The sequence below is a fragment of the Cherax quadricarinatus genome, chromosome 19, assembly GCF_038502225.1.
Source record: "Cherax quadricarinatus isolate ZL_2023a chromosome 19, ASM3850222v1, whole genome shotgun sequence".
Classification (NCBI taxonomy): Eukaryota; Metazoa; Arthropoda; class Malacostraca; order Decapoda; family Parastacidae; genus Cherax; species Cherax quadricarinatus.
This window is the reverse complement of record NC_091310.1, coordinates 4,714,533-4,730,656: the sequence shown is the minus strand read 5'-3', so window position 1 is coordinate 4,730,656 and position 16,124 is coordinate 4,714,533. Positions and strand designations below refer to the sequence as shown.

Here is a 16,124-nt window from a genome sequence, read left to right as displayed (position 1 = left end):
AATACACCTTTGGTACAATATGTGAAAATTTACACCATGGGAGATACATTTATGACAATATATTACTTAAAATATTTACCCCTGTCTTTAATGAGATACACTCGTGTACATTGAGTAATGTATCTCATATCCAAATGGAATAAGGTTGAGATCAGAAATATACCTTATATGAAATAGAATCGAGAATAGAGTATTCCTTATGACATTCGAGACCACGAGAGTATAAAACTCTAAGGACAATATTTTCTGTACTTCACTGAAATATACAAATATACAAATATGCAAAAACATGAAAATCGAATTTCATATTTATGAAAATATAAGAAACAAGGAAAAATATTTATGTAAGGATATGGAGTGAAGATAAATTCTTGGGGAAATGTAACCAAAATTTCATGCATCGAACCTATAAGACGACCATAGCTTGATAGACCCTTTATTGGAACCTTGAGCTAGAGCCTTGCTCCGACCACTCCGAGTCTGACCGCTCTGAGAGAAAGTCTACTACTGATGTGCAAGTGTGTTTATCAGTTCTGAGATCCTTCTAGTATGTTGTGAAAATTAATCTCTAATGGACTGGTGATCCTGTCTGTCAAGTTCCTGTGTTTTATGACAGTGATCTTCTTCACGTCCCCTCACATGTCATCAATGACACCTGTTATTGGGTAGACAGTTGTCAGCGCTGTGTCCCTTCTGGTGACAGCAGAAGCACCGTCTAGGTGCCTGGGAGGTTGGTCTATTTCCTTCACCTCTTGAATTTTGCTACTAATTTGGTAGCTGATTTCTCTGCAGGTTCTACTGCTGGGGAGCCTGGGGATTACGCACCTGGATGGCCCTTTTCTGGTACTGTTGGTGGGAAATGAGTTTGCTGTGGGTGACTGCCTCTTCATCGTCCCTCCCTAGTCCAGATCAGTCAGATATATCTCTCCTGCTCCTACTGTGGCCCCATACTCTTTCAGGTATAGTGTCTATTAGTTGAGTGTTAGCTACGGCAGTGACTGGTGAAGAAGAACCTGATTCACAATTGGCAGGTGGAGCACTGGTGTCAGGCGTACTAGTAGGTGTTGGAACAATTATGTTAGGCGTAGGAGTGGAAGAGACAAATCCAAGGCTTGTTTCGTTAATGTGTCATAGATCTGTTCCCACTGTGGTTGCCAAAAGAACGTTGGAATGAAGATTTCAGTTACGGTGTTTCGAGCCCCGTCTGCCTTTATAACTCTCGTACTAACAGATTTCCATCAGTATTTTGCTGTTGCGTGAACCTCAGTTGAATAGTTCTACGCCTTCAACAGTGCCAGAATCAGCTGACAAATGAAATATACTTTCCCTATTTACCAACAACAGTTTAAAAATAATCTAATATTCTTAGAAGCTCCTGAAAATATTCCCTTTTACGAAATAACTTGGCTGAACCTTACAACACAGCCTAAGAGATAAATTTTGTTTATATGAGTGGGGTTACTGAGGCATCTTAAATACTTCCTGTTGTGAAGCCGAGCTAGTTTCTGGTACACATGAAATTTCCTGTCTTGCATACTGTGTACAGCCCAGGAATTGAAGATATACCTGACCTGCTGTGTATCCACAAAAGTGAATTGAAGATATACCTGACCTGCTGTGTATCCACAAAAGTGAATTGAAGATATACCTGACCTGCTGTGTATCCACAAAAGTGAATTGAAGATATACCTGACCTGCTGCGTATCCACAAAAGTGAATTGAAGATATACCTGACCTGCTGTGTATCCACAAAAGTGAATTGAAGATATACCTGACCTGCTGTGTATCCACAAAAGTGAATTGAAGATATACCTGACCTGCTGCGTATCCACAAAAGTGAATTGAAGATATACCTGACCTGCTGCGTATCCACAAAAGTGAATTGAAGATATACCTGACCTGCTGCGTATCCACAAAAGTGAATTGAAGATATACCTGACCTGCTGTGTATCCACAAAAGTGAATTGAAGATATACCTGACCTGCTGCGTATCCACAAAAGTGAATTGAAGATATACCTGACCTGCTGCGTATCCACAAAAGTGAATTGAAGATATACCTGACCTGCTGCGTATCCACAAAAGTGAATTGAAGATATACCTGACCTGCTGCGTATCCACAAAAGTGAATTGAAGATATACCTGACCTGCTGCGTATCCACAAAAGTGAATTGAAGATATACCTGACCTGCTGTGTATCCACAAAAGTGAATTGAAGATATACCTGACCTGCTGCGTATCCACAAAAGTGAATTGAAGATATACCTGACCTGCTGTGTATCCACAAAAGTGAATTGAAGATATACCTGACCTGCTGTGTATCCACAAAAGTGAATTGAAGATATACCTGACCTGCTGCGTATCCACAAAAGTGAATTGAAGATATACCTGACCTGCTGCGTATCCACAAAAGTGAATTGAAGATATACCTGACCTGCTGTGTATCCACAAAAGTGAATTGAAGATATACCTGACCTGCTGCGTATCCACAAAAGTGAATTGAAGATATACCTGACCTGCTGCGTATCCACAAAAGTGAATTGAAGATATACCTGACCTGCTGCGTATCCACAAAAGTGAATTGAAGATATACCTGACCTGCTGCGTATCCACAAAAGTGAATTGAAGATATACCTGACCTGCTGTGTATCCACAAAAGTGAATTGAAGATATACCTGACCTGCTGCGTATCCACAAAAGTGAATTGAAGATATACCTGACCTGCTGTGTATCCACAAAAGTGAATTGAAGATATACCTGACCTGCTGTGTATCCACAAAAGTGAATTGAAGATATACCTGACCTGCTGCGTATCCACAAAAGTGAATTGAAGATATACCTGACCTGCTGCGTATCCACAAAAGTGAATTGAAGATATACCTGACCTGCTGTGTATCCACAAAAGTGAATTGAAGATATACCTGACCTGCTGCGTATCCACAAAAGTGAATTGAAGATATACCTGACCTGCTGCGTATCCACAAAAGTGAATTGAAGATATACCTGACCTGCTGTGTATCCACAAAAGTGAATTGAAGATATACCTGACCTGCTGCGTATCCACAAAAGTGAATTGAAGATATACCTGACCTGCTGTGTATCCACAAAAGTGAATTGAAGATATACCTGACCTGCTGCGTATCCACAAAAGTGAATTGAAGATATACCTGACCTGCTGCGTATCCACAAAAGTGAATTGAAGATATACCTGACCTGCTGCGTATCCACAAAAGTGAATTGAAGATATACCTGACCTGCTGCGTATCCACAAAAGTGAATTGAAGATATACCTGACCTGCTGCGTATCCACAAAAGTTGTAATAGCTTTAAGACAATAACTTGACAGTGAATATAATCTTGCTATTTAGCGATGCGAGGCCATTACTGAAGAAAAAGTTTGGAAGATTACAATGCAATTATGAGAGAGAGAGAGAGAGAGAGAGAGAGAGAGAGAGAGAGAGAGAGAGAGAGAGAGAGAGAGCGAGAGAGTGGCAGAGCGTAAAACCTCAACCTCATTTAACTTTTTTATTGAAAGTGTCTACATCGGAATACGACATGATAATAATTTCATAATGATAGCCACGAAAAATACAAAAAATACGTAAAAATAAGAATAAAAAGACATGTTTGTGATAAGAACACTCACACATGTGCGTAACAAGTGTTCCAGGTGATATATTTTGAGAGTGATTTTGACCAGTGTCAACATCAGATTCACCAACAATAACGTCTTGTATAATAGCAGAAAGAATTTCTATGATTTTTTGATAAATAACGAAGCTGGAGATGCAGTTATCTAAGTAACATCCCAGATAACTGCGGATAAAGAAATAATGTGGTTTATGCCTCCAGCTGCCTATAATTATTCTCAAACATTTGCATAGAAATGATTTTTAAATAAACAAATAAATAGTAAATAGTGGAATAATTATCCACAAAAATACAGTACAATGTAAAATGCGCTATTATTTTTTTTATTTGAAATTGAATTCCGTCAAAATTCGTAATTTCCGATAAATCGGCTCCGAAAAGTCGTAAACACAAGATTTAATAAATAAAATATCCCTTAGATTAGGTACTATTTAATTAAACAAAAAAGTCGGTGTGCTGTGTTTTATGGGACTTACACAGAGGCAACAAGAGCAAGGTATATTCGCCTGTCATATTCATCATGCAAGATGGTGATTATATTAGGTGTCGAAATCCGTTGTAGTTGTAATACTAACATTATTTTTTAAAGGGATCGTCCGGTAAGTTAGTGGAAGGTCACGGTCAGATGATCGAAAGTTAGAGTAGTGGGTCATCTTATAACTAAGACCCGCGTCAGGAAACACTTGTCCTGTTTTCTGACGAATCTTCCCTAACCTAAGCAAGGGTCATCATCAGGCATCCCTCAAGGGAGGTTCCTTGACGTTGGTGAGGGACTCTTGATCTAGGATCTGTACTCCGGTTTCCTGAATTGAGCCTTAACTCCTTGCATCACCCTCTCCTCCCACAGGCGCTGTTTAATCCTACCGGTTTAGCGCTCCCCATGATTATAATAATAATAATAATAATAATAATAATAATAATAATAATAATAATAATAATAACAGTAATAGTAGCAATAATAATAATAATATTAATATCAGCAAGCGTTCCAGCATAGTTTCTTTAGCTGCGGAAGCTTCAAGGTTATCCTTCCAGGGTAGCTGGAGTTACTGTTACATAGGAGTTAATTCCTTGTCTGGCTGCGTCATTATTCCAGCATTACTCACTCTTCATCTCCTCTTCCCTTGTATCCTACTGCTTATCCTCTCCCTGTTGTCATCCCCTAACACCATCCATTCCAACCAGAGCCTCGAGCTCGTGAAGTGGAAATCTACGATCCAGTCTGCCCCACCCGGCTTGAAATCAGCGTTAGAAAAGTCAGTAACAAGAAAAGAAACTTTAGCAATTGATTAAATAAACGCTGTTCCAAGTCTCGATTTCAGAATCCCCAGCGCCATATACAGTGATCTCCATTACATCTTCTTTATCGTTATTCTCCTCCTCCCCATCACTTCTCTTCCTCCCTGGATAATTCATATAAAAAAACTGCAAGAGACGGATGGGAGACGTTTGGGCGAAGAGCCGCTTTAAATGAATCCAATTGTGCACACCGACTCAGTTAAATGGGCAGATTTATTGTGTTGTCGGTTCTAGCGTGGAGAAGCTGTCTGCTTGGATAGTCAGCGTGTATTTCATGTCAGTTTAAGAGAGAGGGAGAGAGAGAGAGAGCTCAAGGAAAAGTCGTAGGAGAGAAACTATCTGATGTGAACTATCTACTACTATTTAGACGGTGCCCCGTGGTCTGATGGCATAAGCTCTCGCTTCACACGGTGAGGGTCCGGGTTCGATTCCAGGCAAAGAAGTGGAAACATTGGACGTGTTTCCTTACACCGGTTGTCTATGTTCACCCATCAGTATGAAATGGGTACCTGGTGTGGGTCGCATCCTGGGACAAAGCTGATTTAATTTGTCCGATATACTCAGTATAACAAACGGCTTTCTATACAGTAGTATGTCACTGATGTCAGCTAAGCCTGTATACCTTGTACATGTACTTGTAGTAAATAAAGATATTATTATTATTATTATTATTATTATTATTATTATTATTATTATTATTATTATTATTATTATTATTATTATTATATGTAATTCTGTGAGTGATCCGAGGAAGGTAACCCGTATTACCTAACCCCAGCTCCCTGTGCCTCAATGCACGCTAATGGAACAGTACAGAGTGCGGCATAAGTTGATAATGTAGTTGAATATTAGCTTCGAGGATCTGAAAAGAATTAAAAGAAACATTCGTCAAAGGAAAACTAATATTCAAATTCCTCAATAAAAGCATTACATGAGGACATATACAAACAATATTTATTTTTTTTTTCAATTTCTTACAAAAAAAAGCAACTGGAGCCTACACAAGCTAAAACTAATTCTAACTTTTCAATGAACAGTGACGAGTTTTTCAGAAAGTACAGAAAGAAAGCAAGGTTTATGTAAGCTTAGTGCACATAACCTACATATGTTGAACAAGGTTCTTAAGGACACATAGATGTTATAGACACATGGATGTTATAGACATATGGATATTATAGACACATAGATGTTATAGACACATAGATGTTATAGACATATGGATATTATAGACACATAAATGTTATAGACACATAGATGTTATAGACACATAGATGTTATAGACACATAGATGTTATAGACACATGGATGTTATAGACATATGGATATTATGGACACATGGATGTTATAGACACATAGATGTTATAGACATATGGATATTATAGACACATGGATGTTATAGACATATGGATATTATAGACACATAGATGTTATAGACACATAGATGTTATAGACACATGGATGTTATAGACATATGGATATTATAGACACATGGATGTTATAGACACATAGATGTTATAGACATATGGATATTATAGACACATAAATGTTATAGACACATAGATGTTATAGACATATGGATATTATAGACACAAATGTTATAGACACATAGATGTTATAGACACATAGATGTTGTAGACACGTAAAAGAACATTAAGTTAATTTAACCTAGAATAATCAAATAAAGTCCAACACTGACTTATATCTGATCGTAAGAGACTTTCTACAGTTATTTCACAGAAACCAGTTTGATTAGTAAACTTGTCACACGATAACTTACACGAGCTAACATCAAGAGATGTGTCCCTCGAGGTGAACACATCACCACTAAAAATTAAGTTGACCAGAAGATGCATATTTTTCAGTTATTACACAGACTCCAACAAAATTTGTGTCTACACAGCCTAAACCCATGCAACATCCATTTCATACGAGGTATCAACCATTGAAAATTGATGCTGTTCACAGTTGTTACGCATTAATTGGTGGAAAGCGCTAAACCACAAGGATCACTTGGCGACTGTTAAATCGGAAGCAAACTAATGCAATAAGGTAACATAATACTATTTCAAAATGGTATCTACACACGCCATTAAATATATCAACTTTCTCTCATGTAGGAGACATCAGTCTTGAAAATTAATAGCAGATCGGAGGAGACTATCTCAGCTATCATATAAACATAATTTGGGAATGACCTGTGTAATACTGTATAGAGCAACCACTTACGCAGATAATATCATGAATCTTGAACAAGATACATTACACGAGAGTTGAAAATTTGAAGCCAATTGAGAAAGGCGTTTCCGAGTAACAAACAAAATTTGTGAGAGAACAAACGAAAATATTGCTGAGTATTTTGGGAATAAAGTCAAGTTATCCCTGATTAGCTAAATTTACAATACCACATAATTTTTTTTATCAGTGTATTTTTTATTAACGTTGCATCTAAAATTCTCTACAAATCAGCAAGAAAATAAATTGATTTTCATAAACCAGGGAACAGGTTGGACTCGAATCATGACAGGTGATGGCTAACACTCATAGAGCAGTGCGTTAACCACTGGGCCAGCTGGTTCTAATAAGATTCATCCAGCTTTTTTGCTTGTACACACCAAAGTAAGGTTAGCATGGGCCACCACTATGACCACCAGTGCAGGTTTTAATCGACGAATCCCTCACCAGCGTCCCTGTGATGTGTTCTAGCTCATGTCCCTTCAAAACCGCCAGTATAACTCCATAATAATGACTCGATGGCAAAAAACAGAATGAGTGTGACTTGAACCCGTGACAGTAGAGTCACGATGGCGGCTCTGGAGAGACTTTGAGATAGAGCACAACACAGGCACGGTGTGGTGTGCTCTAATATCATCCTCACTCACCTAGCACCTGATCCTCACTCACTTAACACCTGATAATCACTCACATAGCATCTGATCCTCACTCACCTAGCACCTGACCCCGATCCTCACTCACCAAACACCTGACCCTTACTCACCTAGCCCCTGATCCTCATTCTATAAAGAAATGATTATGTGTGTTTGGTAGCGGGTATGAATGATACTCTTAGGAGGCTCCAATGTTTTATTTGGAATCTTGGAACACGGGCAGTGTGTTTAAGTGCCCAGACCCACGGGAGGCCATGCCCGGGAGGGACAGAGGAGTAGACCTTCTTGACTCTAGGTTGCCTGGTCGTTAAGTGAGGGAGAGGCAGGCGTAGTACTAGCCGAGATGGGTATGCCCACCTAGAGGCTTGCCCTCTGGTGGAAACTATGGATACTAGCCGTGTAGGCTTACTGTCTACATTTTGCTCGCCCATCTACCCATGGTCGTCCTCGACCATGCTTGACTGGAAAAAAAACTCGGTCTCTCTTTCGCAGGAACGGGGAACTGAACACAGAATAAAAACACACACAAACACACAAACACACACACACACACACACTCACATACACACACACACACACACACACACACACACACACACACACACACACACACACACACACACACACACACACATAACACACACATCACACACACATTACACACACATCACACACACATCACACACACATCACACACACACACACACACATCACACACACACACACACACACACACACACACACACACACACACACACACACACACACACACACACACACACACACACACACACACACACACACACACACACACACACGAATATATATATATATATATATATATATATATATATATATATATATATATATATATATATATATATATATATATATATATATATATATATATATATATATATACATGTGGACAAGGGAAAAAAGAGCTTCCTAGTGGGAGAAAAGGAAAAAAACAAAGAGGGTTGTGCTTCGTGGTTCAAGGCAGTGAGTGTCGGTGGCATCACTGTATGCCTGCAACACAGGCAACATCGTTGTGGCTGAGCTGTGACGTAACAGGGTACGGTCTCCTCTGGAAAGGTGAAATAGTCATCGTAGTAGTCACTGCAGGGTCCACTTATCCTGGGGCACAACCTGCTGGTGCCGTCGAGTGAGGCATCGCCAGTACTCGGCAACTGGGCAGGACTTCTTTTGGCAAGCGACTCAGGAGGACATTTCTCGATTGGTACTGTCGCTGCGGCTGTCACTGCCGGCGAGTGAAGTGAGTCGTAGCACAGACGACTCAGGGAAAGCATCTGGGGGTCATGGCAGGGGCGACTCAGGCAACATATCTGGGAGTCGTAGCAGCATACACCGTAACTGAAGTGAGCGAGCTAGCAGTCAAAGTGACATCATCTTTGTGCAAGCCACTCACTGAAGCTGTGACACAAGTTAGACAGTCGCCTGCCGACAGGGCTACTGCATCATGGCGATGTCATTCTCTCGACACTTAGAGTCATAGCAGAGGTTAGTTTAAGCATCCTCAGACTGGTTTCCTACATATAACTGCACTCTGACGGTCAGGAGGTGGAATGAAATGAGTCTCAACAGGGAGTCGTACAGTTATGACTCAGCAGAACATCTTCAAGTGGTGAAAAGAAGAGCTTTCTGTACAAGGGGGACTCAGACGCTCGTAACTGATGCCTGGACTGACTAATTTCAGCTGTCAACAGTCACAACAAGTGACAAGTAACACGAAGGCGCTAGCAGTGGTCTAGGTTCAAACCATACTGTGGTCTACACACACAGCTGGCCTCAGACTACACATCGGGACACACAGAAAACTTGCACACACCTGCATTGCACATGAGGTTACAACATGGCTTGCACTAGCAAATGACGCTTTTCTGTGCAAAAATCGACACTAAGCCATACAAGAACATGTGAGAACACTGACTGAGTGGAAAGTAACACACTACATATCTTTTCTCAATCTTCTCGACAACTCTGAAACAAACTGCTCACTGTGAAACTAAAACACTGTCGATGTGGCATCATGTACTGATGTCAGGCGTGACGTCATGAGGTAATGTCACTGGGGTGACATCGCGAGATGACGTCAGGCAGACGTCGCGAGGTGACGTCCTGGAGTGACTCGGGCAGACGTTCTGGGTGACGTCGCAAGGTGACGTCAGGCAGGCGTCGTGGGTGCCGTCGCAAGGTGACGTCGCGACGTGGCGCGCTCCACGTGGCTTGAAGATCCACATGGCTTCGTGATCCACGTCTCTTCAAGTGACCTCGGGCACTCGGATACTCACCAGGCGCCTGATCCTCACTCACCTAGCGTCTGATTCTCACTCACCTAATGCCTGATCGTCACTCACCTAGCGTCTGATCCTCACTCATCTAGCGCCTGATCCTCACTCACCTAGCGCCTAATCCTCACTCACCTAGCAACTGATCCTCACTCACAAAACACCTAATCCTCTCTCACCTAGCATCTGATCCTCACTCACCTAGAGCCTGGTCCTCACCTAACACCTGATCCTCAGTCACCTAGCACATGATCCTCACCTACCTAACACCTGAGCCTCACTCACATAATACATGATCCTCACTCACCAAGCATTTGATCCTCACTCTGATTATTAAGCAGTTATCTGATATCAATTATCTTCTTGCCTGATTATCCTCAGAAACATTATGTGTTTCAGTGATGTGTCGATTAACACCTTCATCACCTGTGTTGCATGGATGATGAGAGTGATCATGTGTTTCAGGGAGGTGTTGCCTGACGGGTCGCTGTGGTTGCCTGGTGTTGCAGGCAGCGGCCGTGTACCTCGTTCCATGTACCGCTGCAAGGCTACCAACCACATTGGCACAGTGATCAGCAGGGCTACCACTCTCACCACTGGTAAGTAATAATATATGTATACACACACACACACATATATATATATATATATATATATATATATATGTATATATATATATATATATATATATTCTGAGTGTAAAATTTATCATTAAATACAAATTTTGCATCAACAATGCAAAGTTTAATAAGTTTAATGATAGTAGGAACTGGCAATGGTATATCATAGTTAACGAGTTCTTCAGATAAGAAACTTAATAAATCATCAACAGGAACTTTCGTAAACAAGGAAGTAACATCAAAACTAACCATGTTAAAATCATTTAAGTCAGTCAAGGAGCTTAATTTATCAACCAAGTCTATGTTGTTTTTAACATTAAAGTTAGAAATTTTGCCAACAATAGGGCTCAAAATATCAACAAGCCATTTGGATAATTTATATGAAACTGACCCTATGAAAGTTCCTGTTGATGATTTATTAAGTTTCTTATCTGAAGAACTCGTTAACTATGATTTACCATTGCCAGTTCCTACTATCATTAAACTTATTAAACTTTGCATTGTTGATGCAAAATTTGTATTTAATGATAAATTTTACACTCAGAAGTTTGGTATGGCAATGGGAAATCCTCTTTCACCTGTTCTTAGTAACCTATACATGGAATTTTTTGAAACAAGGTTACTTAACACAATCCTCCCTAATAGAGCTAAATGGTTCAGATATGTTGATGATATTTTGTGTCTTATGCCCAAAAATGTAGATATACACCATTTCCTTGGAAAATTAAATAGCTTAGCCCATTCAATAAACTTTACTGTTGAGTTTGAAGAAAATAACTCATTGCCTTTTCTAGATGTTTTAATTATTAAGGGTAATAATGAATTCAAATTTAAAATTTACAGAAAACCTACTAATAACTGTTTTTATGTCCACTATTATTCCTCGCATCAAGATAGAGTCAAACTGTCTGTTTTCTCATCAATGTTTCTGAGAGCTTTACGAATTTGTAGTCCTGAGTTCATAGATGAGGAAATATCCAAAATTTATGAAATAGGTAATGATTTAAAATACCCAAGAAATGTAATTGATAAATCTTTTAAAGTTGCTAGAAATACTTTTTACAATCCAAAAAGGGACAACCAGCCTTATTCAACTAAAAATATGTTGGTTCTCCCTTACCATGAAAACTTGGTTGATTTGCCTTCTCTTCTTAAGACTTTTAATATTAAAGTTGTATTCAAAAATCTTGATACAGTAAAAAAACTTTTGATAAAGAATTCCCCCCAAAATGCTGATGGATGTGTCTATAAGATTCCTTGTAAAATTTGCGATAAAGTTTATTACGGTCAAACTGGTAAAAATCTCGAACTAAGATTAAAACAACATAAATATAGCATTAGAACTGGACAAGATTCCAATGCTCTATTTATTCATGTAACAGATTTTAACCATCCAATTGATTTTCAAAAAGTTGAGAAAGTAGTATCAAGCAAGTCCATGGTCGACAGGAATATAATTGAATCTTGTTTCATAAAAAGCAGTTTTGACAATAATATAAATATTTCCTTTGGTTTATATAAATTAGATCCATTTATAATTAATAGAATTTGGGTAGAATTTAATAATACACTGGACAAATAAATAGCTTGGGGGTGAGTTTTGCAAAGGACCTGTCCAAGTTGGCTCGCCGCGCGTCACGTGTTTAACCGTTGTGGGATCTGATAGTGAGGTGCTGGCCGACCCCTTATATAGCTTCCTTGGATGCTTCACTTTCATAGTTCCTTGATAATGTGAGTAGTCACGAAAGCGCTTGGAATTTCTCTATTCTTTCAGAGTGGTTGTTTTGCATATTCTGAAATCACCTGTTTACTGTGATCTTATTGCATATATATATATATATATGTATATATATATATATATATGATATACATATATATATATGATATATATATATATATGATATATATATATATATATATATATATATATATATATATATATATATAATTGTATATATATATATATGTATATATATATATATATATATATTATAATTGTGTGTATATATATATAGTGTATATATATATATAATTGTGTATATATATATGTGTATATATATATAATATATATAATTGTGTATATATATATATATATAATTGTGTGTATATATATATATATATATATATATATATGCAAGGAATTCGCAAGAGCAGGCGAAATATACACAAACACTGATCTCTGGCCCGAGATCAGTGTTTATATATATATATATATATATATATATATATATATATATATATATATATATATATATATATATATATATATATATATATATATATATACATATATATATATATATATGTATATATATATATATATATATATATATATATATATATATATATATATATATATATATATATATATTTTTTTTTTTTTTTTTTTTCAACAAGTCGGCCGTCTCCCACCGAGGCAGGGTGACCCAAAAAAGAAAGAAAATCCCAAAAAAAGAAAATACTTTCATCATCATTCAACACCCTCACCACACTCGCACACCATCACTGTTTTTGCAGAGGTGCTCAGAATACAACAGTTTAGAAGCATACACATATAAAGATACACAACATATCCCTCCAAACTGCCAATATCCCAAACCCCTCCTTTAAAGTGCAGGCATTGTACTTCTCATTTCCAGGACTCAAGTCCGACTATATGAAAATAACCGGTTTCTCTGAATCCCTTCACTAAATATTACCCTGCTCACACTCTAACAGATCGTCAGGTCCCAAGTACCATTCGTCTCCATTCACTCCTATCTAACACGCTCACGCACGCTTGCTGGAAGTCCAAGCCCTTTGCCCACAAAACCTCCTTTACCCGTCTCTCTCCAACCCTTTCGAGGACGACCCCTACCCCGCCTTCCTTCCCCTATAGATTTATATGCTTTCCATGTCATTCTACTTTGATCCATTCTCTCTAAATGACCAAACCACCTCAACAACCCCTCTTCTGCCCTCTGACTAATACTTTTATTAACTCCACACCTTTTCCTAATTTCCACACTCCGAATTTTCTGCATAATATTTACACCACATATTGCCCTTAAACAGGACATCTCCACTGCCTCCAACCGTCTCCTCGCTGCTGCATTTACCGCCCAAGCTTCACACCCATATAAGAGTGTTGGTACTACTGTGCTTTCATACATTCCCTTCTTTGCCTCCATAGTTATGTTTTTTGACTCCACATATACCTCAACTCACCACTCACCATTTTTCCCTCATCAATTCTATGATTAACCTCATCCTTCACAAATCCATCCGCCGACACGTCAACTCCCAAATCTCTGAAAACATTCACTTCTTCCATACTCCTCCCCAATTTGATATCCAATTTTTCTTTATCTAAATCATTTGACACCCTCATCACCTTACTCTTTTCTATGTTCACTTTCAACTTTCTACCTTTACACACATTCCCAAACTCATCCACTAACCTTTGCAATTTTTCTTTAGAATCTCCCATAAGCACAGTATCATCAGCAAAAAGTAACTGTGTCAATTCCCATTTTGAATTCGATTCCCCAAAATTTAATCCCACCCCTCTCCCGAACACCCTAGCATTTACTTCCTTTACAACCCCATCTATAAATATATTAAACAACCATGGTGACATTACACATCCCTGTCTAAGACCTACTTTTACCGGGAAGTAGTCTCCCTCTCTTCTACACACCCTAACCTGAGCCTCACTATCCTCTTAAAAACTCTTTACAGCATTTAGTAACTTACCACCTATTCCATATACTTGCAACATCTGCCACATTGCTCCTCTATCCACTCTATCATATGCCTTTACTAAATCCATAAATGCAATAAAAACTTCCCTACCTTTATCTAAATACTGTTCACATATATGCTTCAATGTAAACACTTGATCTACACATCCCCTACCCACTCTAAAGCCTCCTTGCTCATCCGCAATCCTACATTCTGTCTTACCTCTAATTCTTTCAATTATAACCCTCCGTACACTTTTCCTGGTATACTCAGTAAACTTATTCCTCTATAATTTTTACAGTCTCTTTTGTCCCCTTTCCCTTTATATAAAGGGACTATACATGCTCTCCGCCAATCCCTAGGTACCTTCTCCTCTTTCATACATTTATTAAGCAAAAGTACCAACCACTCCAACACTATATCCTCCCCTGCTTTTAACATTTCTGTCATGATCCCATCAGTTACAGCTGCTTTGCCCCCTTTCATTCTACGTAATGCCTCACGCACCTCCCCCACACTTACATTCTGCTCTTCTTCACTCCTAAAAGATGGTATACCTCCCTGATCAGTGCATGAAATTACTGCCTCTGTTTCTTCCTTAACATTTAAAAGTTCCTCAAAATATTCTCGCCATCTACCTAATACCTCCATCTCCCCATCTACTAACTCCCCTACTCTGTTTTTAACTGACAAATATATATATATATATATATATATATATAATATATATATATATATATATATATATATATATATATATATATATATATATATATATATATATATATATATATATATATATATATATATATATATATATATATATATATATATATATATATATATATATATATATATATATATATATATATATATATATATAGAGAGAGAGAGAGAGAGAGAGAGAGAGAGAGAGAGATAGATAGATAAAGATACATATTTCTTTTCTTCAAAGAATTCTTCTTGGCATTTAAAATAATATTTTACGTAATATATTTATTAATAACATAAAAAATTAATATTTTATGATCATATTTATATTGTAATTTTGTGGTAGTTTTGATAGTTATATAAACTGTGCTTGAATGAAAGGAATTTATTGTATAAAACTGTGTATTGTCACGTGGTTGATGTAGTTTGTCTCATCACAAATCTTTCTCAAGCTTCCATTTCTGCTGCTTCCTAAATATTCTTGGAGTCTTGCAGGGAGATGACATCTCTCACTAGTGTTGTCTCTCATTTCTTCAAACATTAAATATTTACAAGTGTCCAGCATCCGAGATTTACTTTGAGATGAACAATTTCTCGTCTTCGTTAATGCAATATTATCTTGTGTATTTTTATATTTTGTATCTTGGTATATCTGAATATAGATTTTGTTATGATAAATGTGTTGTTGCAGTGGTGCCTTCGGAAGTGTCTGTGCGAGCGGAGGCTTCCAGAGTGGGCGTGGGCGGTGTTGGTGTTGTCAGGTGCCAAGTGGGTGGGCCTGTGTCAGGAGGGTGGACGGTGGCATCCTGGCTCCTCCAGGAGACGCCCTCCGCCACGCCTCTGCCAATACCAGACGCTGGACGGTAAATATTCGTGTGTGAATTTTTTAAGATCTGATAGATTTTTCGATTTCACCTTAAAGCCTTTG

The 16,124-nt window shown here is 38.0% G+C and overlaps 1 protein-coding gene across 1 annotated transcript in view; it reads left to right on the top strand.

Annotated features, from left to right (window-relative positions):
• LOC128688200 (cell adhesion molecule Dscam1) overlaps positions 1–16,124 on the top strand; it is an 876,413-nt gene that overhangs the window by 64,242 nt on the left and 796,047 nt on the right. The window contains exons 3-4 of the mRNA XM_070086854.1: positions 10,608–10,741; positions 15,888–16,059. Of these exons, the coding sequence (XP_069942955.1) occupies positions 10,608–10,741; positions 15,888–16,059 (306 nt within the window). The remainder of the gene's footprint in view (positions 1–10,607; positions 10,742–15,887; positions 16,060–16,124) is intronic.